General features: G+C 38.4%; 1 protein-coding gene across 1 annotated transcript in view; it reads right to left on the bottom strand.

Annotated features, from left to right (window-relative positions):
- DNAJC15 (DnaJ heat shock protein family (Hsp40) member C15) overlaps positions 1 to 17,101 on the bottom strand; it is a 68,289-nt gene that overhangs the window by 41,902 nt on the left and 9,286 nt on the right. Inside the window, exon 2 of the mRNA XM_069068687.1 lies at positions 2,515 to 2,566. Coding sequence (XP_068924788.1) covers positions 2,515 to 2,566 — 52 coding nt within the window. The remainder of the gene's footprint in view (positions 1 to 2,514; positions 2,567 to 17,101) is intronic.

Raw genomic sequence — 17,101 nt, 5'->3', positions numbered from 1 at the left:
AAGAAGGCCTCATGTAGGAGGAACATTTCAACTGAGTTCTGACAGAAAATAAGACTCCTGGGAGGTAAGGAGAGAAGAGGGTACCTGTCAAACATGAGGGATGCCCTGTCAAAAGTCACAGAGACAGGACATATTTCATATATGGAGAAGAGCAAGAAGGCCAGTTTGGCAGGACTACAGGGTATATGAAGGAGAATAATTTATAATGAGCCTAAAATGGGTGGTGGAAGTCAGGTTGTGAACGACTTTAAATTCCAAAAGAGGAGTTTGCATTTTGTTCTGTAGGTAATAGTAATAGGAAGCTGATGGATTTTTAAGTGTTAAGTGGAAGAACGCCATGATAAAACCTGTGCTATAGGCCTATTATCATCTGTGTGCAGGACAGACTTTAGAGCAGAGAGCTGAGGTAGGAAGACTAATTAGAAGTGTACTTCGATAGTCTGGCCAAGAAATGATGAGGACATGACTCTCCATGAGGAGAGCAGGGACAGGAAACAAGCAATATGGTGGCAGGAGAAGCAACACAATTTGGCAAATGATTGGAGGTGTGTGGTAAAAGAAAGCAAGGCATCAAGGATGACTCATCATGTGGGAATCATCTTCCTTAAAAAACTTTTAAGATGGAAGAAACAGCACATTCAGACAATAATGTGAATGATGAACTGGAGAGGGAAAGAGTAGGGCTAGGAAAACTATTACTACTACAGTTCAGGCACAGGTGGTAGTAATGTTCTGCTCTAGAGTGCTCAGAGTGAGAACAGTGAAGAAGGCATTTAACTGGAAGGATTTAGATATGAAAGTGAGAGAAAAATTAAAGATCAACTAAAATTATGAAGAGGGTGAGTAAATTATGGAGATGGAAATAATAAAGTCAGAAGGGAGAGCAAACGGAGAGGGGAAAACATGGCTTAGTTTTGGACATGTGAAGTTTGAGATGCCAGTAGAATGTCAAGGTTAGATATACTGTAAACAGTTAAAGATGTGGGTCTGAAATTAAGATGAGAAGAGGGTGAGCTTGCCTAAAGAGAGTGTGTCAAGGAAAAGGACAAGGACAAACTTCTGGGAACATTCACATTATGTGGATTAAAAGTCAGTGAAAGAGGCAAAAGAAGCAGTTAGAAAATTAGGAGAACGTAGGCAGAGGTGGGGAACTTGCAGCCTCGAGGCCACATGTGGCCTGCTGGCTCTTTGACTGAATCCAAACTTCACAGAACAAATCCCCTTCATAAAAGGATTTGTTCTGTAAAACTTTGACTCAAAGTCAAAAGGCCAAACCCAAGAACCCAGAAGGCCATATGTTGCCTTGAGGATGCAGGTTCCCCATCCCTGGCCTAGACAATGTAAAGTGGAGGGAAGAGGAAGTATTCTGGAGAGGGAATACTCCACAGTCAAAAACTACAGGGAATGTCCAGGACAACGAGAACTCCACCTGGACTCAAAATCAGGCACTTACATGAGACAAGGCACTTTATTAAGCAGCGTGGTTATAAAGCAAAAACTGAAACAGTTCCTGTCTTCAGAGAGAGAGCTTATTTTCTTCTGGATGTAAGGCATGTAAGATCACTGTATCTAGCAATTAGGAGGTCATTGCAAATTCCCAACTCTAAGACACTGAAGTAGATACATTGCAATATATAACTTTTTAAAGCTCAGCAGTGAAAAAGAAGAAAAATATGACATTTGCTGGATGGAGCAGGAGAGTCAAGCAGTTTTTTTTTTCTTTAAGCATTACAAAGACCTGGATATGTCTGCAAGCATATGGGAAGAAGTCAACTGTGACTGAAGCATGCCAAGGAAGATGAAGATAAATGAGATGATAGGGATAACTGCTAGAACAAAGTTCTGGAAGAAGTAGGAAAGAACCGTACCAAAGACTAAGGTAGAGACTTAGCCTAAGCACTCGGTAGGGATATCTCTTCAATAAGCAGAGGGAATTAGGAGAGAAAAGATGATAATATTGAGAAAGCTTGAGGAATTAAGTAAGAATTGGGTTTTCAGAGTTAATCAAGAGTTTGCAGTAAAATTTGGAATACTGGTATTTTGATCTCTGCCTCCCCAAGGTTTCTCCTCCATGCATGTGTTTCTGTTCCTTTATTGAGCGACTAGACCTTGGGGCCAGTTTGAGGGTTGGGGTGCAGGAGTGTTGCCATTAAGTTCTGGAGTCTCTATACAACCTTTATACTCCGTGTTTGCTGAAGCAAATGCTGATTTACATAAAACATGTCATTACGTAAAATAACACCCAAATCTAAAATAATTAACCTTTGGCTATTAAGTCAGGAAAACAGCAAAGAGTTTCATTCCTTCAGAACAAGGCTTATTGGGACCTTCTGCCATCCCAATAGCAGGGATGAGTTTTCAGGGACTAAAGTGTAAGGAATTGAAACAAGAAATGAATTAAGAGATCTCCGGATATGAAGAGTTTAAAGAATTTCTATGAATCACTAAAATTACAGGGGAAGAATAATGTGAAGACTGCAACTTTTAACAATACTTAAAGTTCATTTCACTTACCTGCAAATGCAACGGCCGCCACCCCTAATCCCACTGCTATCAGTGTCCTGGCCTGTGACAGAAGAACAAGGTCATTATGTAGTGTTCAAAAGGCAGATTTGTTTAACAGTTGGTGTGGTCACTTCATGAGCAATACTATTTTGAAGCATTCCTGTGATGACAGAATTTGTTTTAAAATCTTAAAAGAGTTAAAAATCACCTCTTTTTAATCACAAAATAGGAAAAGTAATTTTCAGTCAATTGAAACAATTCAAAATTTTCCTTTAATGTGATATCAGAATTAATTTGTATTTTTTTTTTTAGACAATCAGGGTTAAGTGACTTGCCTAGGCTCACATAGCTAGTAAGTTGTCTGAGGTCAGATTTGAAAGGGGGAGAGGGGTCTTCCTGACTTTAGGCTGGTGCTCCATCCACTTGGACACCTACCTGCCCCATGTCAGAATTCATTCTTTTTTTGGTTTTGTTTTGTTGCCTTTTTGGAGAGCAACTGGGGTTAAGTAACTTGCCCAAGGTTACATGGCTAGTTTTGTGTGTGTGTGTGTGTGTGTTAAGTTTCTGAGGCCGCAACCGAACTCAGGGCCTCCTGACTCCGGGGACGGCACTTTAGTCACTGCGCCACCTAGCTGCCCCTATCAGGATTCATTCTAACCAAGTCTTCCACAGCATATGTTTCTGGTAAAATAAAAAAAATAAAAAAAAACTAAGAACTAATTTTAATTATTTAAAATTTAAATATTATTAATCATTGAGATTTTTTGGTAATTTTTATTACCTTCTATCAAGATAACTGCACACTTCTCCCATTATTTTGCAGCTGTAATACTTAATACCATTTAGTATTTTTTAAAGTTTAATAAATGTTTAGATATATGATTATTAAGAAAAATTTCGAACTGCAACTTGGTACAAAACAAAAACAAAATTATTGAAAAAGATAGATACTTTATCTTTACAATTCTATGACAAAGTAAAAAGTTAGGAGTGAGGCACCCAGCATGGGAATTTAGTATGACCACAAGATCATTTTGAAGACAACCAACTTAAACTTGGGAAACATGTCTGTCCCTTTATTTTTCATTTAGTAAGAAACAGTTAAATTCCCAACAGCCCCATTTTTGTCAAGGCTACTCCTAGTCTCCTGTAATGGGAATGTAAATTTGTAAGATCTACCCTGCCCCTAGGCTAAAGTGCACCTGGAGCCTGGGGTGGGAGGCTTGTTTTTCAGTAGATACTTCTTGATTGGCCAGTGAGTCAATAAGGTTGTTACATTCTCTGAGCCAGGAGAAGGCTATATAAGCCCTGATCTGTAGCTTTGTTTTGGGGCTCACTTTGAGAAGTGTTCTGTGATTTGATATGGATTCTGGGAAGCGGTTGTCCAGAGCCCCCCCAGCTTTGAAAAACCCAGATGTTGAAACCCAGATGTTGATTTGGTATGGATGTAATGGTTGGACAGTTTGGAAATCTGTCTATTTGATCTGTTTCTCTGACCTGATAATTCTGTCTGTGTATTCTGAAGTTCGGGGTGCTGACCTTTTTCCCCTGAACTAGGTAAACGATACATGTTTGACTGATAAAAGTAAGCTTGTTAACCCATTTTGAGTTGCTTTCCTTTATCAAAGCAGATCCAAGACCCTGTGTTGGCAGCAAACCCTGAGGACGCTTGGGGTGCTTGCTGCCACATCTCCCAGGCATCCAGGTTCTTCCATAAATGCTTGCTAAATTGAAAAAAAAAAAAACACCACAACAACTGAGAATAATTACTCTTTTCTCTACCCCTAAAGAAGCAAAGGAAAACTAGATGCTTCCTAATGGCTCCCAAGCCCCAATCCCTGGATGCCAGGAACAGGAACTTTTCACATTTTTTTCCAGTTAACTCTTACTGGGCTCTGAGGGAAGCTCAATACTCAAACTGGGCACTGATTTTGGTCTAAATAAGATATATGGAGACAGTAAACAGACCAAATGAAAGACTGAGAAAAATGCATATACATATTAAAAGGATAATAGTGTGTATCTTCTCTTTTGCCAAATGCTTTCATCTCTTCCTTTTGCTGTGACCCAGAAATCAGGCCTCCTGCTATTATGACCTAATCCACTGACACCACAAACAATAGAATTGTTTCACCTTATTTTATATAACAGATTTGTTACTTGAAAATCTGTAAGCACATTGATATTCTGTATTTTACTTAAATTTAGAGAAAGCTTAGCAAGCTATCCAATGAAGCAAAGTTATTACAAAGGTATTTAAGGATGAAAATGGAAGGACAACAAATAAAAGAAAAATAGAAAAGATATGGGAAATCATTACAGAAAAGATTTTTTCCATCAAGGGCAGTGGAACCAATACACTTGGACTCTTATCAAAATACCAAACATTTTTATTACAGGAACGACACTAAGGTAAACTAAAGATGGAAAAGCAGCTTGAATAGACTATCTTCTATCTATCTATATCTACTGTGATAACACAGATATATAGATGATGGACAGACAGACAGACAGATAGATGGTTGAATGGATAGATAGAATCCTTGCTGGAAAGGACACAATTCTGAGGGCATTACAGGATCAGTGTACAAGGTATCTGAAGAATAAAAAATCTTGTACCTTATTAATAACTGAAAAAAGGGAACTAAGGAAGCACTAGTATGTTGACCCTACAAGCTAACTGTTCCATTTTTACAAAATTATGATAGTCATCTATACATGACTTGAGGTTATCTTCAACAAAGGTATTAACAGAGAACAAACAAGCTTTTGCAAAGGGAAGAATCTTTCTGTAATGCACATAATCACCCCCTCGTTTATTTGTTTTATAAGGTCTAATTTTTGTAAATTGAGTTTTCCTAAATTACTGTAATGAAATGTAACATATGTAATGAAAATGAACATATTGTTCTTGTTTCTCTATTCCACAGCCTAATTCTTTAATTCTATCATTTCCTAAATCTGATAAATCAAGATCGTTCCTATTTTCTTCCCTACTCTTTCACCTTATTCTATACCTAGGGCTGGCTTGAGGACAGCATCAGTTCATAAAGGGTGTAACACACACATATATGCATGTATGTATACTGTGTGTATATAATTATTCTAACTATGACATACAAAGGAACTAGCAAAATCCTTTGCATTTGTCTATGAGCTCTTTAAATCAATGAATCCAACTTGTATTTATTGTTCGATAGAAAAGCCTGTTTTAGTCCAGCCCTAGATAGAGATGTGCTGCCAACTGTCTGACATGTGAATGTGAGCTCCTTGCAAGTAGGGCCTGTTTGGTCTTCTGCACATGGATCCCCAGAACAAGGCTGTGATACCCAGTAGACAAGATGGTTGTTGATTGATTACTTGGCAGAGCTAAAAGTTGTAAGCTATCCTCTAGTTTTCTCATTTCAAAACATAATAAGGACAAGCAAGCCTGCCTGGAAAAACTAACTACATCTTCACATTTCTGAATTAAGTACATTTCAAAACTGTTATTTTGATAATCATTACAAATGTGTTGTTTTTATACTTCTACTATATCATTTTGAAGAATAAAAACATAAGCCAACTAGCTATGTTTCCTGGCCCAGCTAGCATCGCACCTTGAGTTGCTGTTCTGACTACCAGCCCCAGGAAAGCCGGTGATCTGGTCCAGCCTTGGCCCAGCTGGTCTCTGCTGCAGCCATCTGATTAATGAGGCTGAATTCCAGGGGATCGGAGTAAATATTCATCTTGCTCTCTTTCTGCTTCTGGACACAGAAGACAAAACTAATTCAAGGATCTCACACCTAACAAGGATGAGATACACTAGAGCTTTTCTGATTATTTGACTGAAACAAAATCAGACTGCTCTAAAGAAACAACATAAGATTGATGCCATCTGGGCCTACCTTTGAAAAAAACAAGTTTCAAGGCAAAAGAGAGCCAGGGCAATGTATCGGTGATCATTCATGATCTATGGCAGACAAAATGTATTAGATTTTAACCTGGATACTTCAGTGTGGGTACAAAGCACTAGATTCTTTACATGCTGACCAGAATCTCAAAGACATCCTGAAATAACAGGCTGTTCTAAACAGCCAGCAACAAGTGAGACAGGAAGTTCTTGGACAAGGGGCAACATCTCAAAGCCAAAATGCTACTAGAAGCTCTTGTTAATGAGATACATACCAATTCAGAATATGTTGGTCTATATAGCAAGAACCAAGTAGTAGAAGAATACATAATGCCAAGACTTTAACAGCAATTTGGAAAGTCTGTGTATCTTAGAGAGGCAGTGGATATGGATAATAAGTTGGTACAGGATTTGAACAGCCAGGATTTCATTAATCACATGGTATTTCTAACTGTCGATAGCTGTTCACACACAAACATCCATTTTTTTCAATGCTAAAAATATTCTCCTAAAGTTCAAGAATAGTGTGTTCTGAGTGGATATACAAATGGAGATGCAAAATATAACTTGCGTAGCATTCAGTAAGAAGAAAAACCTTGGTTTTTCTCTTGGTGAGAGACCTAATACTCTTGTAAATAGTCTATCTATTATAATGACAGCTTTCCAACATTAGGTGAGGAATAGACCTAATAAATGCTCAGGTGAGTCAAAGGTGAGTGTTTTTGCTACTGCCTATATCAGAAATCTAATTAATAATACTAAGACATAGATGATGGAGTAGAAGCAGGACCTCTGAATGGCTCTGGCTCCCACCTTTCCTAATCAATATAAAAAGGGGATTCTAAACAAACTTTGGAGCTGCAGAACCCACAAAATGACACAGAGAAGCAAACCTCCCGCTGAGGACAGCCCGCCAGGCAGGCAGGAATCGGCCACCACAGCACACTGGGAGCTGAGCCCAGCCACACCAGAACCGAGGTTTTAGCCCCAGGGTGAGAAGCCGCTGAGACACTGGCACAGCCAGCCAGCGGCATGTGACAGCTTCAGCTCCTCCCTGCAGAGTGTAGGGGGACCAAGCACCAGTCTGAGGGGTAATCGCTCTTGCCTTAACCTTCTTGGAGCTGGATTGCAGTCTAGGGTGGAGGTCCTGGGGTGTATGTCCAGCTTGCCAGAGCATGTGGAGACCTCAGAGATGGCACCCATCATCTAATACCTCTGGCAGCTGAGAAAACCCCAGTGTTTGGGACGAAAGCTCCTCTGTCTGGTGGCAGAGTCCTACTGTGGCAAAAAGCCCAGGGGTCAAGTGACTGAGGGGAGACATGACCAGGCAAAGGAAACAAAGCAGACAGAAGATTCCAACATTAGACTGCTATTTTGGGGACAAAAAGGAGCAAAGCATGGAACAGGAGGAAGACAGTGAAGTCAGAACTCCTGCACCAAACGCTTCAAAGGAAAATAAGAGCTGGTTATAGGTCATAGAGGACCTTAAGAAGCAGATAACAGAAGTGGAGGAAAAATTGGGAAGAAAAATGAGAACGATGCAACAAAATTATGAAATGAGAGTCTAACAGCCTGACTGAGGAAAATCACACCTTAAAAAATAGACTAACTCAATTGGCAAAAGAGGCTCAAAAAGTCAATGAGGAGAAGAATGCCTTAAAAAGCCAAATTTGCCACATGGAAAAAGAATATCAAAAGCCCACTGAAGAGAATCATTCCTTCAGAAATAGATTGGAGCAAATGGAAACTATATGAGAAATCAAGATGCTGTTAAACAGATCCAAGCAAATGAAAGAATAGAAGGCAGTGTGAAATATCTCATGGGAAAAACCACTGACCTGGAAAATAGATCCAGGAGAGATAATTTAAAAATTATTGGACTACCTGAAAGCCATGATCAAAAGAAAGAACCTAGAAATCATCCTCCAGGAAGTTCTCAAAGAAAACTGCCCTGATGTTTTAGAACCAGAGGGCAAAACAGAGGTTGAAATAATCCACCGATCACCTCCTCAAAAAGATACCAAAAATAAAACTCCTAGAAATATTACAGCCAGGTTCCTGAATTCCCAGATTAAGGAGAGAATATTACAAGCAGCCAGGAAGAAACAATTTGAATATTGTGGTGGAAACACAATCAGGATAACCCAGGAACTGGCAGCTTCCATATTTAGGGATCGAAGGGCTTGGAATATGATATTATGGAGGTCAAAGGAACTGGGATTAAAACCAAGAATCACCTACCCAGCAAAAATGAGTATCATGTTTCAGGGGAAAATATGGTCATTCAGTGGAATAGAGGACTTTCAAGCATTCCTGATAAAAAAACCAGAGTTGAATAGACAATCTGACATTCAGATATAAGAAGCAAGAGAAGCATGAGAAGGTAAACAGGGAAAAGAAATCATAAGGAACTTATCAAAGTTGAACTATTAACATTCCTACATGGAAAAACAATAATTGTAACTGATGAAACTTTTCTCAGTATGAAAATAGTTGAAGGGAATAGAAATATATATATATGTCTACATATATACATATATGTCTATATTTGAGGGTATATGGGTATATGAATACATATGTGAATGTGTGTATATATGCTTATAGGTATACATAGATAGAGGGCACAAGACCAATTTAATAGGAAGAGATGATACTTAAAAGGTGAAATTAAAAGGTCAGAGAGGAATATAATGAAAGGAGATGGGGAGAGACAGAATGGGGTAAACTATCTCAAACATAGAAGAGGCAAGGGAAAATGGTTACAATGGAGGGGAAGAATAGGAAGGCAAAAGGGAATGGGTCAACCTTATTCTCATTGAATTTGGCTTGGGGAGGGCATGAAATACACACTAAATAGGGTATCATCCTACAGGAGAGTAGGGAGGAAGGGGATGAGATGGGGGATGATGGAAGGGAGGGCAGGCTGGGGGGAGGGAAGTTGGAAGCACCCACTTTTGAAAAGGGATGGGATCAACATAGAGAATAGAACAAGTGGGAGGTGGGATAGGAGGCAGGGAAATATAGTCAGTCTTTTACAATATATCTACTATGTTATTGTTTTGCATTAGCTACACATGTACAACCTATACTGAATTGCTTATCTTCCTAGTAAGGGTGGGTGACAAGGGAGGAAGGGATTGAATGTGGAATTCAAAGTTTTAAAATCAAATGTTTAAATATATATATACATACACACATTATTATTAATACTATTTTACATGTAATTGGGAAATAAGATATACAGGCACTGGGCCATAAAGATCCACCATGCCCTACTGGAAAGTTGAAAGGGGTATAGGAGAAGATATGGGAGAGAGCAGATTGGAGGAGGAGATATCCAATGGGGCAGTGAGTAGGGGAAAAACAGGGAGAAAATTTGTAACTCAAAGTCTGGCGGAAACAAACTATGTAAATCAGAAGTTAATAAAGCATTTGAAAAATGAAAAAAAAATAATAATACTAAGACATCCTGTTGGGCAATATTCTTGCCAGCAGTCATAATTAAAAAGAAAATCAGCCGTCCCCATGATAGCTTTTCCACAAAAAGAAAAATGACAGCCCTATCCTTTCTTATTTGTAAACTTGTGCCCTTTGATGGACCTCCCACTAAGATAAAGGTGGGGACCTGTGGCCTTGAGGCCACATGCAGTCTTCTAGGTTCTCAAGTTCGGTCTTCTGACTGAGTCCAAGTTTTATAGAAAAACCTTTTTATGGAGGGTATTCGTTCTGTGAAATTTGGATTCAGTCAAAGGGCTGTACCTGAGGACCTACAGGGCCTCAAGGTGATAGGTTCCGCATCCCTGCACTAAGCTCTTTTTTCCTGTGTAAAAGAATCAAGTTGCTCATTTTCAGAACAAACTTCATTTATGAATACTGAGACCAATGAGTAATCACGGTTCAGATAACTAAGCTCTATCCACATGCAATTTTTTTTAATGACTTTACCTTAAATAGCCAAGCTGACTACCCTTGTGTTCCTCCCTACTACATAGGGAAAAAACCATATTCACACACCAAAAAAAGGCCTGCATATAATAATGACAGAACATTTTCACCAATAGTAAAGAATCATACTTTTGAGAAAATCTATGAAAAAAGAACATGGGTTGCCTTGCCTTGAAAAATTCCTCATTTTCTGTCACTAAAAAAGCAAAGGGATTCCTTTGCAAATATCCTGAGAAGCCTAAGAGAAAAAGAAAAATACAAAGGAAGCCTAACAGAGAGGGAGAACTATATCATGTTAAACTTTGAAAAGAAAATAAAGGAAGAATGTTAAGATTTCTGAGCAAGTAGTTTATAGAGAATTGCTGGACCATACCTATTTTGAGTGTTTAATTTAATTAAAACAAAACAATCCTAAACACATTGGTTGTAAAACTCTCCCTGGCTCATTTGACACAAATGATAAAAGCATTTACAAGTCCACCAATATATTCTCTTCTTTACTACTGCTAAAAAAAACAACCACACACACACAAAAAAACTACCACATATGCTTTATCACCATCTTTCATATTTACTTGATCTTAAATTTCATATCCATAGGCTAAGAGGATCTATTTCTTTTATATATGCACATCTTTATCTATTGTCATCCATAAAAATGAACTTCATCCTTTATTTTAAATACCTTTAATATCACTTTTCAAAATTAAACTAGTAGAAAAAGAACATGGAAAAAAGTTATTAAAGAACATAAAAGCAATTCTTAGACAGAATAAAAATTATTTTCATGGTCACCAGAATCAGGGCACATAATTAGTTTGCAAGAGCAATCACTTTTTATAACTGCAATCACTAGGTAAAAATTATAATTGCTTATATGACTACATAAAATTATCTCAGAACTTCTGTCAATTTTTCATACTGCTTTTAAGGCAGCCTTGAAAGTGAATATATACCCAATAATTCAGACTTGTGGTCCCAAATTTAGCTTATTTCCAATCTAATGCTACTATTATTAATACTACCATCTAGCATTTATAAGGCATTTAAGGTTTACAAAGTGCTTTATAAATACTATCTCATTTTATTCCTACAATAATCCTGGAAAGTAGGTGCTATTATCCCTAGTTTACAGATGAGTTAACTGAGGCAGAGGTTAAGTCTCAGTATCCGAGGACAAATTTTAACGTAGATCTCTCTGACTCCAGATCAAGCACTCCATCTACTTCACCATCTAGCTACCAGCTGAGTAAGTCTTGCTAGTCTAAAGCATTAGTATAAGTAGTAGAAAATGTTCAATGCCTAAGAGAATATGAAGATGGCACTGGTAACTGCGAAAGCCAGGAGAGGGTTTTTGCAGCCATGAGGCCTTAGTTCCGCCTCTCCCATCCACCTCAATTGCCCATAAGGCTGCCTTAAACAAGTTTTAGTTTTTGAAAAGTTTACATTTACTATTTGGTGTGTAGAGTTTAGGTGACTAAATCCCAGCCCATGTAGGTTCTGAATAAATTCTTAGATGCCATGAAATTTGTTTCAGATGAAATTAGCACAAACTACATTTCTATGACCCTATGAAAATATGGTCCATGAACAAGCTTATAATTATGTTCCATATGTAGCTGATCTCTCTATAATTATGTGAACACTAATTATGTCATAGTACAAATCAGATACAAAATATCTATACTAAATAATACTTTTTAACCTTGGCTATTACAGCCACTCTATTATAAAGTGTTACTGGGAAAAGATAAGAAATGTACATATTATTTTATCTGTAGATTCATGTTAATGTATATAGTGCTAATGAAATAGATCTACATTATCAATAGTCTCTAAATGAATCCACTGTTTGGTGATTCATAATTATATATGCTTGTAAAAAAATGAAAAAATTATCCCATCTTTCTATACTATGACAATAACAGGAATCCAAATTCATAAGTATCCAGTATTACAGAAACAACAGAATGCCCCTATCACCCACACCACTGAACCAAAGGGATAAGAAAATGAATTTTCCATTTTTGGGGGGTGGGCAAAGGTAGGAAGGCTGTGCTATGGAATAATGTACATACTGTCTGACTTGGTTGATGATGGGTTGTTGCTTAGTTTTGCTGCAATTTAGCCCCTTATCTTTTTTTATTTTGTTTCAAGGAATGGTTGACTGAGTAGGAGTATTGAGAGGTATAAGCGAAGGTAATGTAAAAACAAAAAATACCAATAAAAATTGCCAAAAATCAAATGGAAATTTATCAATGACTGATTTCAAAGCACAGAAGAATTACTAAAATCGACATTTTCTACAGGGATACACTTTACCAAGGCTGTTCTATAATTCTTGCTGCCAAAAATACTTTTTGCATACAAAGAACAGAGGCAGACATTTTGCTATTAAGTTTGAAAACATAATTGGCAATTTGAATCTACTACTGGGAAGATGGTGGAGTAGAAACAGGACTTCCGCACAGCTCTGGCTTCCACCTCCTCCAATTCATGTAAAAAATGACTCTAGACAAACTCTGGAGCTACAGAAACCACAAATTGACAGAGATAAGCTAACCTCCTGCTGAGGACAGTCCAGCAGGCCAGCAGGAAGGGGCCAGCTCTGGTTGCCAAGCCCAGCCCCACGCAAGACCGAGGTTTTAGCCTCAGGGCGGCCACAACCAGCTGCTGGCTGGAGAGACTTCAGATCATCAGCATCTGTGGCAGTTTCCAGAATTATGAACACATAGATGCTAAGGACAAAGTGAGAGGTCGGTGTAGTGTGGACTTTGGGATCCAGTAGCTCGGGAATGCAGTCCAGCCTTTATCCCCTGGAGGGAGAAGCCGCTGAGGTGCCGCAGCCATGCAGCCACCACCACGTGGCAGTTTCAGCTCCTGATTTGCAGACTGTAGGGGGACCAAGTGACCAGTCTGAGGGGTAAATCACTCTTGCTTTTTAACCTGCTTGGGTCTGGATTGCAGTCTAGGATGAAGGTCCTAGGGTATGTGACCAGCTTGCCAGAGTATGTTAAGGCTTCAGAGAAGGCACCCAATTAACAGATCCAGCAGCTGAGAAAACCCCAGCGATTGGGACAAAGCTCCCCTGTCTGGTAGCAGAGTCCTACTATGGCAAAAAAGTTCAAAAGTCAAGTAATTGAGTGGCAACATGAGCAAAGAGGGAAACAAAGCAAGCAGAGCAACCCAACTTTACACTACTATTTTGGGGACAAAAAGGATCAAAGCATGGAACAGGAGGAAGACAGTGAAATCAGAACTCCAGCACCAAAAGCTTCCAAGAAAAATACGAGCTGGTTACAGGCCATAGAGGACCTTAAGAAGGATTTTGAAAAGCAAATAAGAGAAGTGGACAAAATACTGGAAAGAGAAATGAGAATGATACAAGAAAATTATGAAATGAGACTCAACAACCTAACTGAAGAAAATAACACCTTAAAAAACAGATTAACTCAGGGGCAGCTAGGTAGCACAATGAGTAAGAGCTCCAGCCCCAGAGTCAGGATGACCTGGGATCAAATCCGGGCTCAGACACTTAGCACCCACCCAGAAACACCTGGCCGTGTAACCTTGAGCAAGTTACTTAACACCAATTGCTTAGGGGCAGCCAGGTAGCTCAGTGAGTAAGAGCACAGGCCCCAGAGTCGGGATAACCTGGGATCAAATCCGGGCTCAGATACTTACCACCACACCCAGAAATAACTGGCCGTGTAACCTTGAGCAAGTTACTTAACCCCAATTGCTTTAAGGAAAAAAAAAATAGACTAACTCAAATCGCAAAAGAGGCTCAAAAAGCCAATGAAGAGAAGAATGCCTTAAAAAGCCAAATTTGCCAGATGGAAAAAGAATCTCAAAAGCTCACTGAAGAGAATCATTCCTTCAGAATCAGATTGGAGCAAATGGAAGCTAGTGACTTTATAAGAAATCAAGATACTATTAAAAAGATGCAAACAAATGAAAAAATAGAAGGCAATGTGAAATATCTCATTGGGAAAGCCACTGACCTGGAAAATAGATCGAGGAGAGATAATTTAAAAATTATTGGACTGGGGTGGCTAGGTGGCTCAGTGAATAGAGCACCAGACTGGAGTCAGGAGGACCTGAGTTCAAATCTGACCTCAGACACCTGACTCTTACACACACACACACACACACACAAACTAGCTGTGTGACCTTGGGCAAGTCACTTAACCCCAAATGCCCTCCAAAAAGGGGAAAAAAAATTTATTGGACTACCTGAAAGCCATGATCAAAAAAAGAACCTAGAAATCATCCTTCAAGAAATTCTCAAGGAAAATTGTCCTGATGTTTTTAGAACCAGAAGGCAAAATAGAGGTTGAAAGAATCCACCAATCACCTCCTGAAAAACATCCCCAAAAGAAAACACCTAGGAATATTATAGCCAGGTTCCGGAATTCCCAGATCAAGGAGAAAATATAAGCCGCCAGGAGAAACAATTTTAATATTGTGGACACACAATCAGGATAACACATGATCTGGCAGCTTCTACACTGAGGGAATGAAGGGCTTGGAATATGATATTCCGGAGGTCAAAGGAACTGGGAATAAAACCAAGAATCAGCTACCCAGAAAAACTGAGTATCATGTTTCAGGGGAAAATATGGTGATTCAATGGAATAGAGGACTTTCAAGCATTCTTGATGAAAAAAAAAAACAGAGTTGAATAGAAAATACGACATTCAGATACAAGAAGCATAAGAAGCATGAGAAGGTAAACAGGGAAAAGAAATCAAAGGAACTTATCAAAGTTGAACTATTTACATTCCTACATGGAAAAACAATAATTTTAACTTATGAAACTTTTCTCAGTATGAGAACAGTTTAAGGGAATAGAAATGTATATATACATATATGGGTGTGTGTGTGTATATATACCTATATATTTATGTATACATATGTATATATGTCTATATAGGAGGGCATATGGTGGGAATTGGGATAGGATGGCAGGAAATATAGTCAATGTTTTGCAATATATCCACTATGGAAATGTTTTGCATAGCTACACATATATAACCTATATTGAATTGCTTATCTTCCTAGTAAGGGTAGGTGACAAGGCAGGAAGGGAATGAATCTGGAATTCGAAGCTTTAAAATCAAGTGTTTAAATATATATACTACTATTATTATTATTTTACATTTAATTGAGAAATAAGATATATAGACACTGGGGCATAGAGATCCACCATGCTGTACTGGAAAATTGGAGAGGGAAGGGAGGAAGATATGGGAGAGAGCAGATTGGAGGAGAGGATATCCAGTGGGATTTCTATTTTTGGGTGGTGGGTAGGGGAAAAATGGGGAGAAAATTTGTAACTCAAAATCTTGTGGAAATGAATTATAAACTAGAAGTTAATAAAGCATTTGAAAAAAAATCTACTATTGGGGTGAGGAGGTGTCAAAATGAAGACAGTCTGCCTAAGTGTAAATGAAGGATAATAATGAAAGAACCTCTGTATCTTTTCCTTAAAAGGGTCACCATACTCACCAAGTCAGCATCTGGTGACTAAATAGTAGGTATTTATTCACTGTAGAATTACTATTGGGTGACAATAAAAGGAAAAAACAAAGACTCTGCTTTCAAAGAATTACTATCCCATTCAGGATACTGAACATATATTCCAATGGACTTTGGGACACTGCTTTGGATAGTCTTCCAGTGATGTAAATGGAAACTCATCCATGACTGTTCGTCTTGTGAGACTTTAGTCCATCCATGCTTTCCTAGAAGACGGCCACAGAGAGTCTCCTGACTCTCCTGCCATGGAAAGGGTAACAATGGAGCCCTCTGCTCCCAGTCATCCCCAACTGTTGGATGTGATAAGCCCAACATCTCTTCCAATCATAAGTTTCCCTGATGACATCTTTTACTCTTGTTCTTCTATCTAACTGCGGTTAGATACCGCAGCCTGTTCACACTCATCATGCATCTCTGTGTCCTACTTATTTTTCATGTTTTTGGAGACTTGTATTACACATATCACTGCCACACACAGACAGAAAACAAATATTTAAAAAGCTGTATTTCTTTCCGTTAGAAGCCTGGTGTCTTTAAAATATTTTTACAACTCCCCAAAGCCAGTCCAGCTTGGTCCCCTCCCACTCAACTTTGGGCCAGACTTGTTGTCATGTGTATTGTCCCCAATATAAATATTGAGAGAAGCAGATTGTTCATGTAACGATAAATCCTAATGTTGTCAACACACACTTCATTCTCTTTATCTTCTGTATGAATGGTCAGACCAAATTCTTTTGAATGACAACTTATATAGTATATATTTATAAAGTGAAAAGAGAGGGAAAAAAATGTATTCCTGATATTGTGGTCACCCCTAAATCATCTGTCTGCGAATAATGAGATTACTAATTTGTTAAAAAGCTAGAGTAAGGAATAATGAATGAAATATGGTGTATAATTGAAGCAATTCAATCCTGAACACTTTTTAGTGAAACAAAGGAAATGTATAACAGAAACTGAAATGTCAATTAACAAGATTTTATAGAAATTTAGTTTATACACATCAATTGGCACAAAAAAAGAAGACCAAGTAAGCCCAGAAAGCACCATAGTTGGGCAAAGATTTGATATACTTGCCAAAGGCAACACCAATTTGGAATATGAATTAATTTGCAAATTCTTAGGAATAAGTATGCAGTATAAGTAGTATCATCGTGTGCATGTGTGACACAGAGAGAGAGAGAGAGAGAGAGAGAGAGAGAGAGAGAGAGAGAGAGA

The sequence above is a fragment of the Petaurus breviceps genome, unplaced genomic scaffold (assembly GCF_028583685.1).
Source record: "Petaurus breviceps papuanus isolate PSGF00001 unplaced genomic scaffold, PetGlider_PUasm1.0 90769, whole genome shotgun sequence".
In the NCBI taxonomy this organism is placed as follows: Eukaryota; Metazoa; Chordata; class Mammalia; order Diprotodontia; family Petauridae; genus Petaurus; species Petaurus breviceps.
This window is presented reverse-complemented; position numbering and strand designations above follow the sequence as displayed.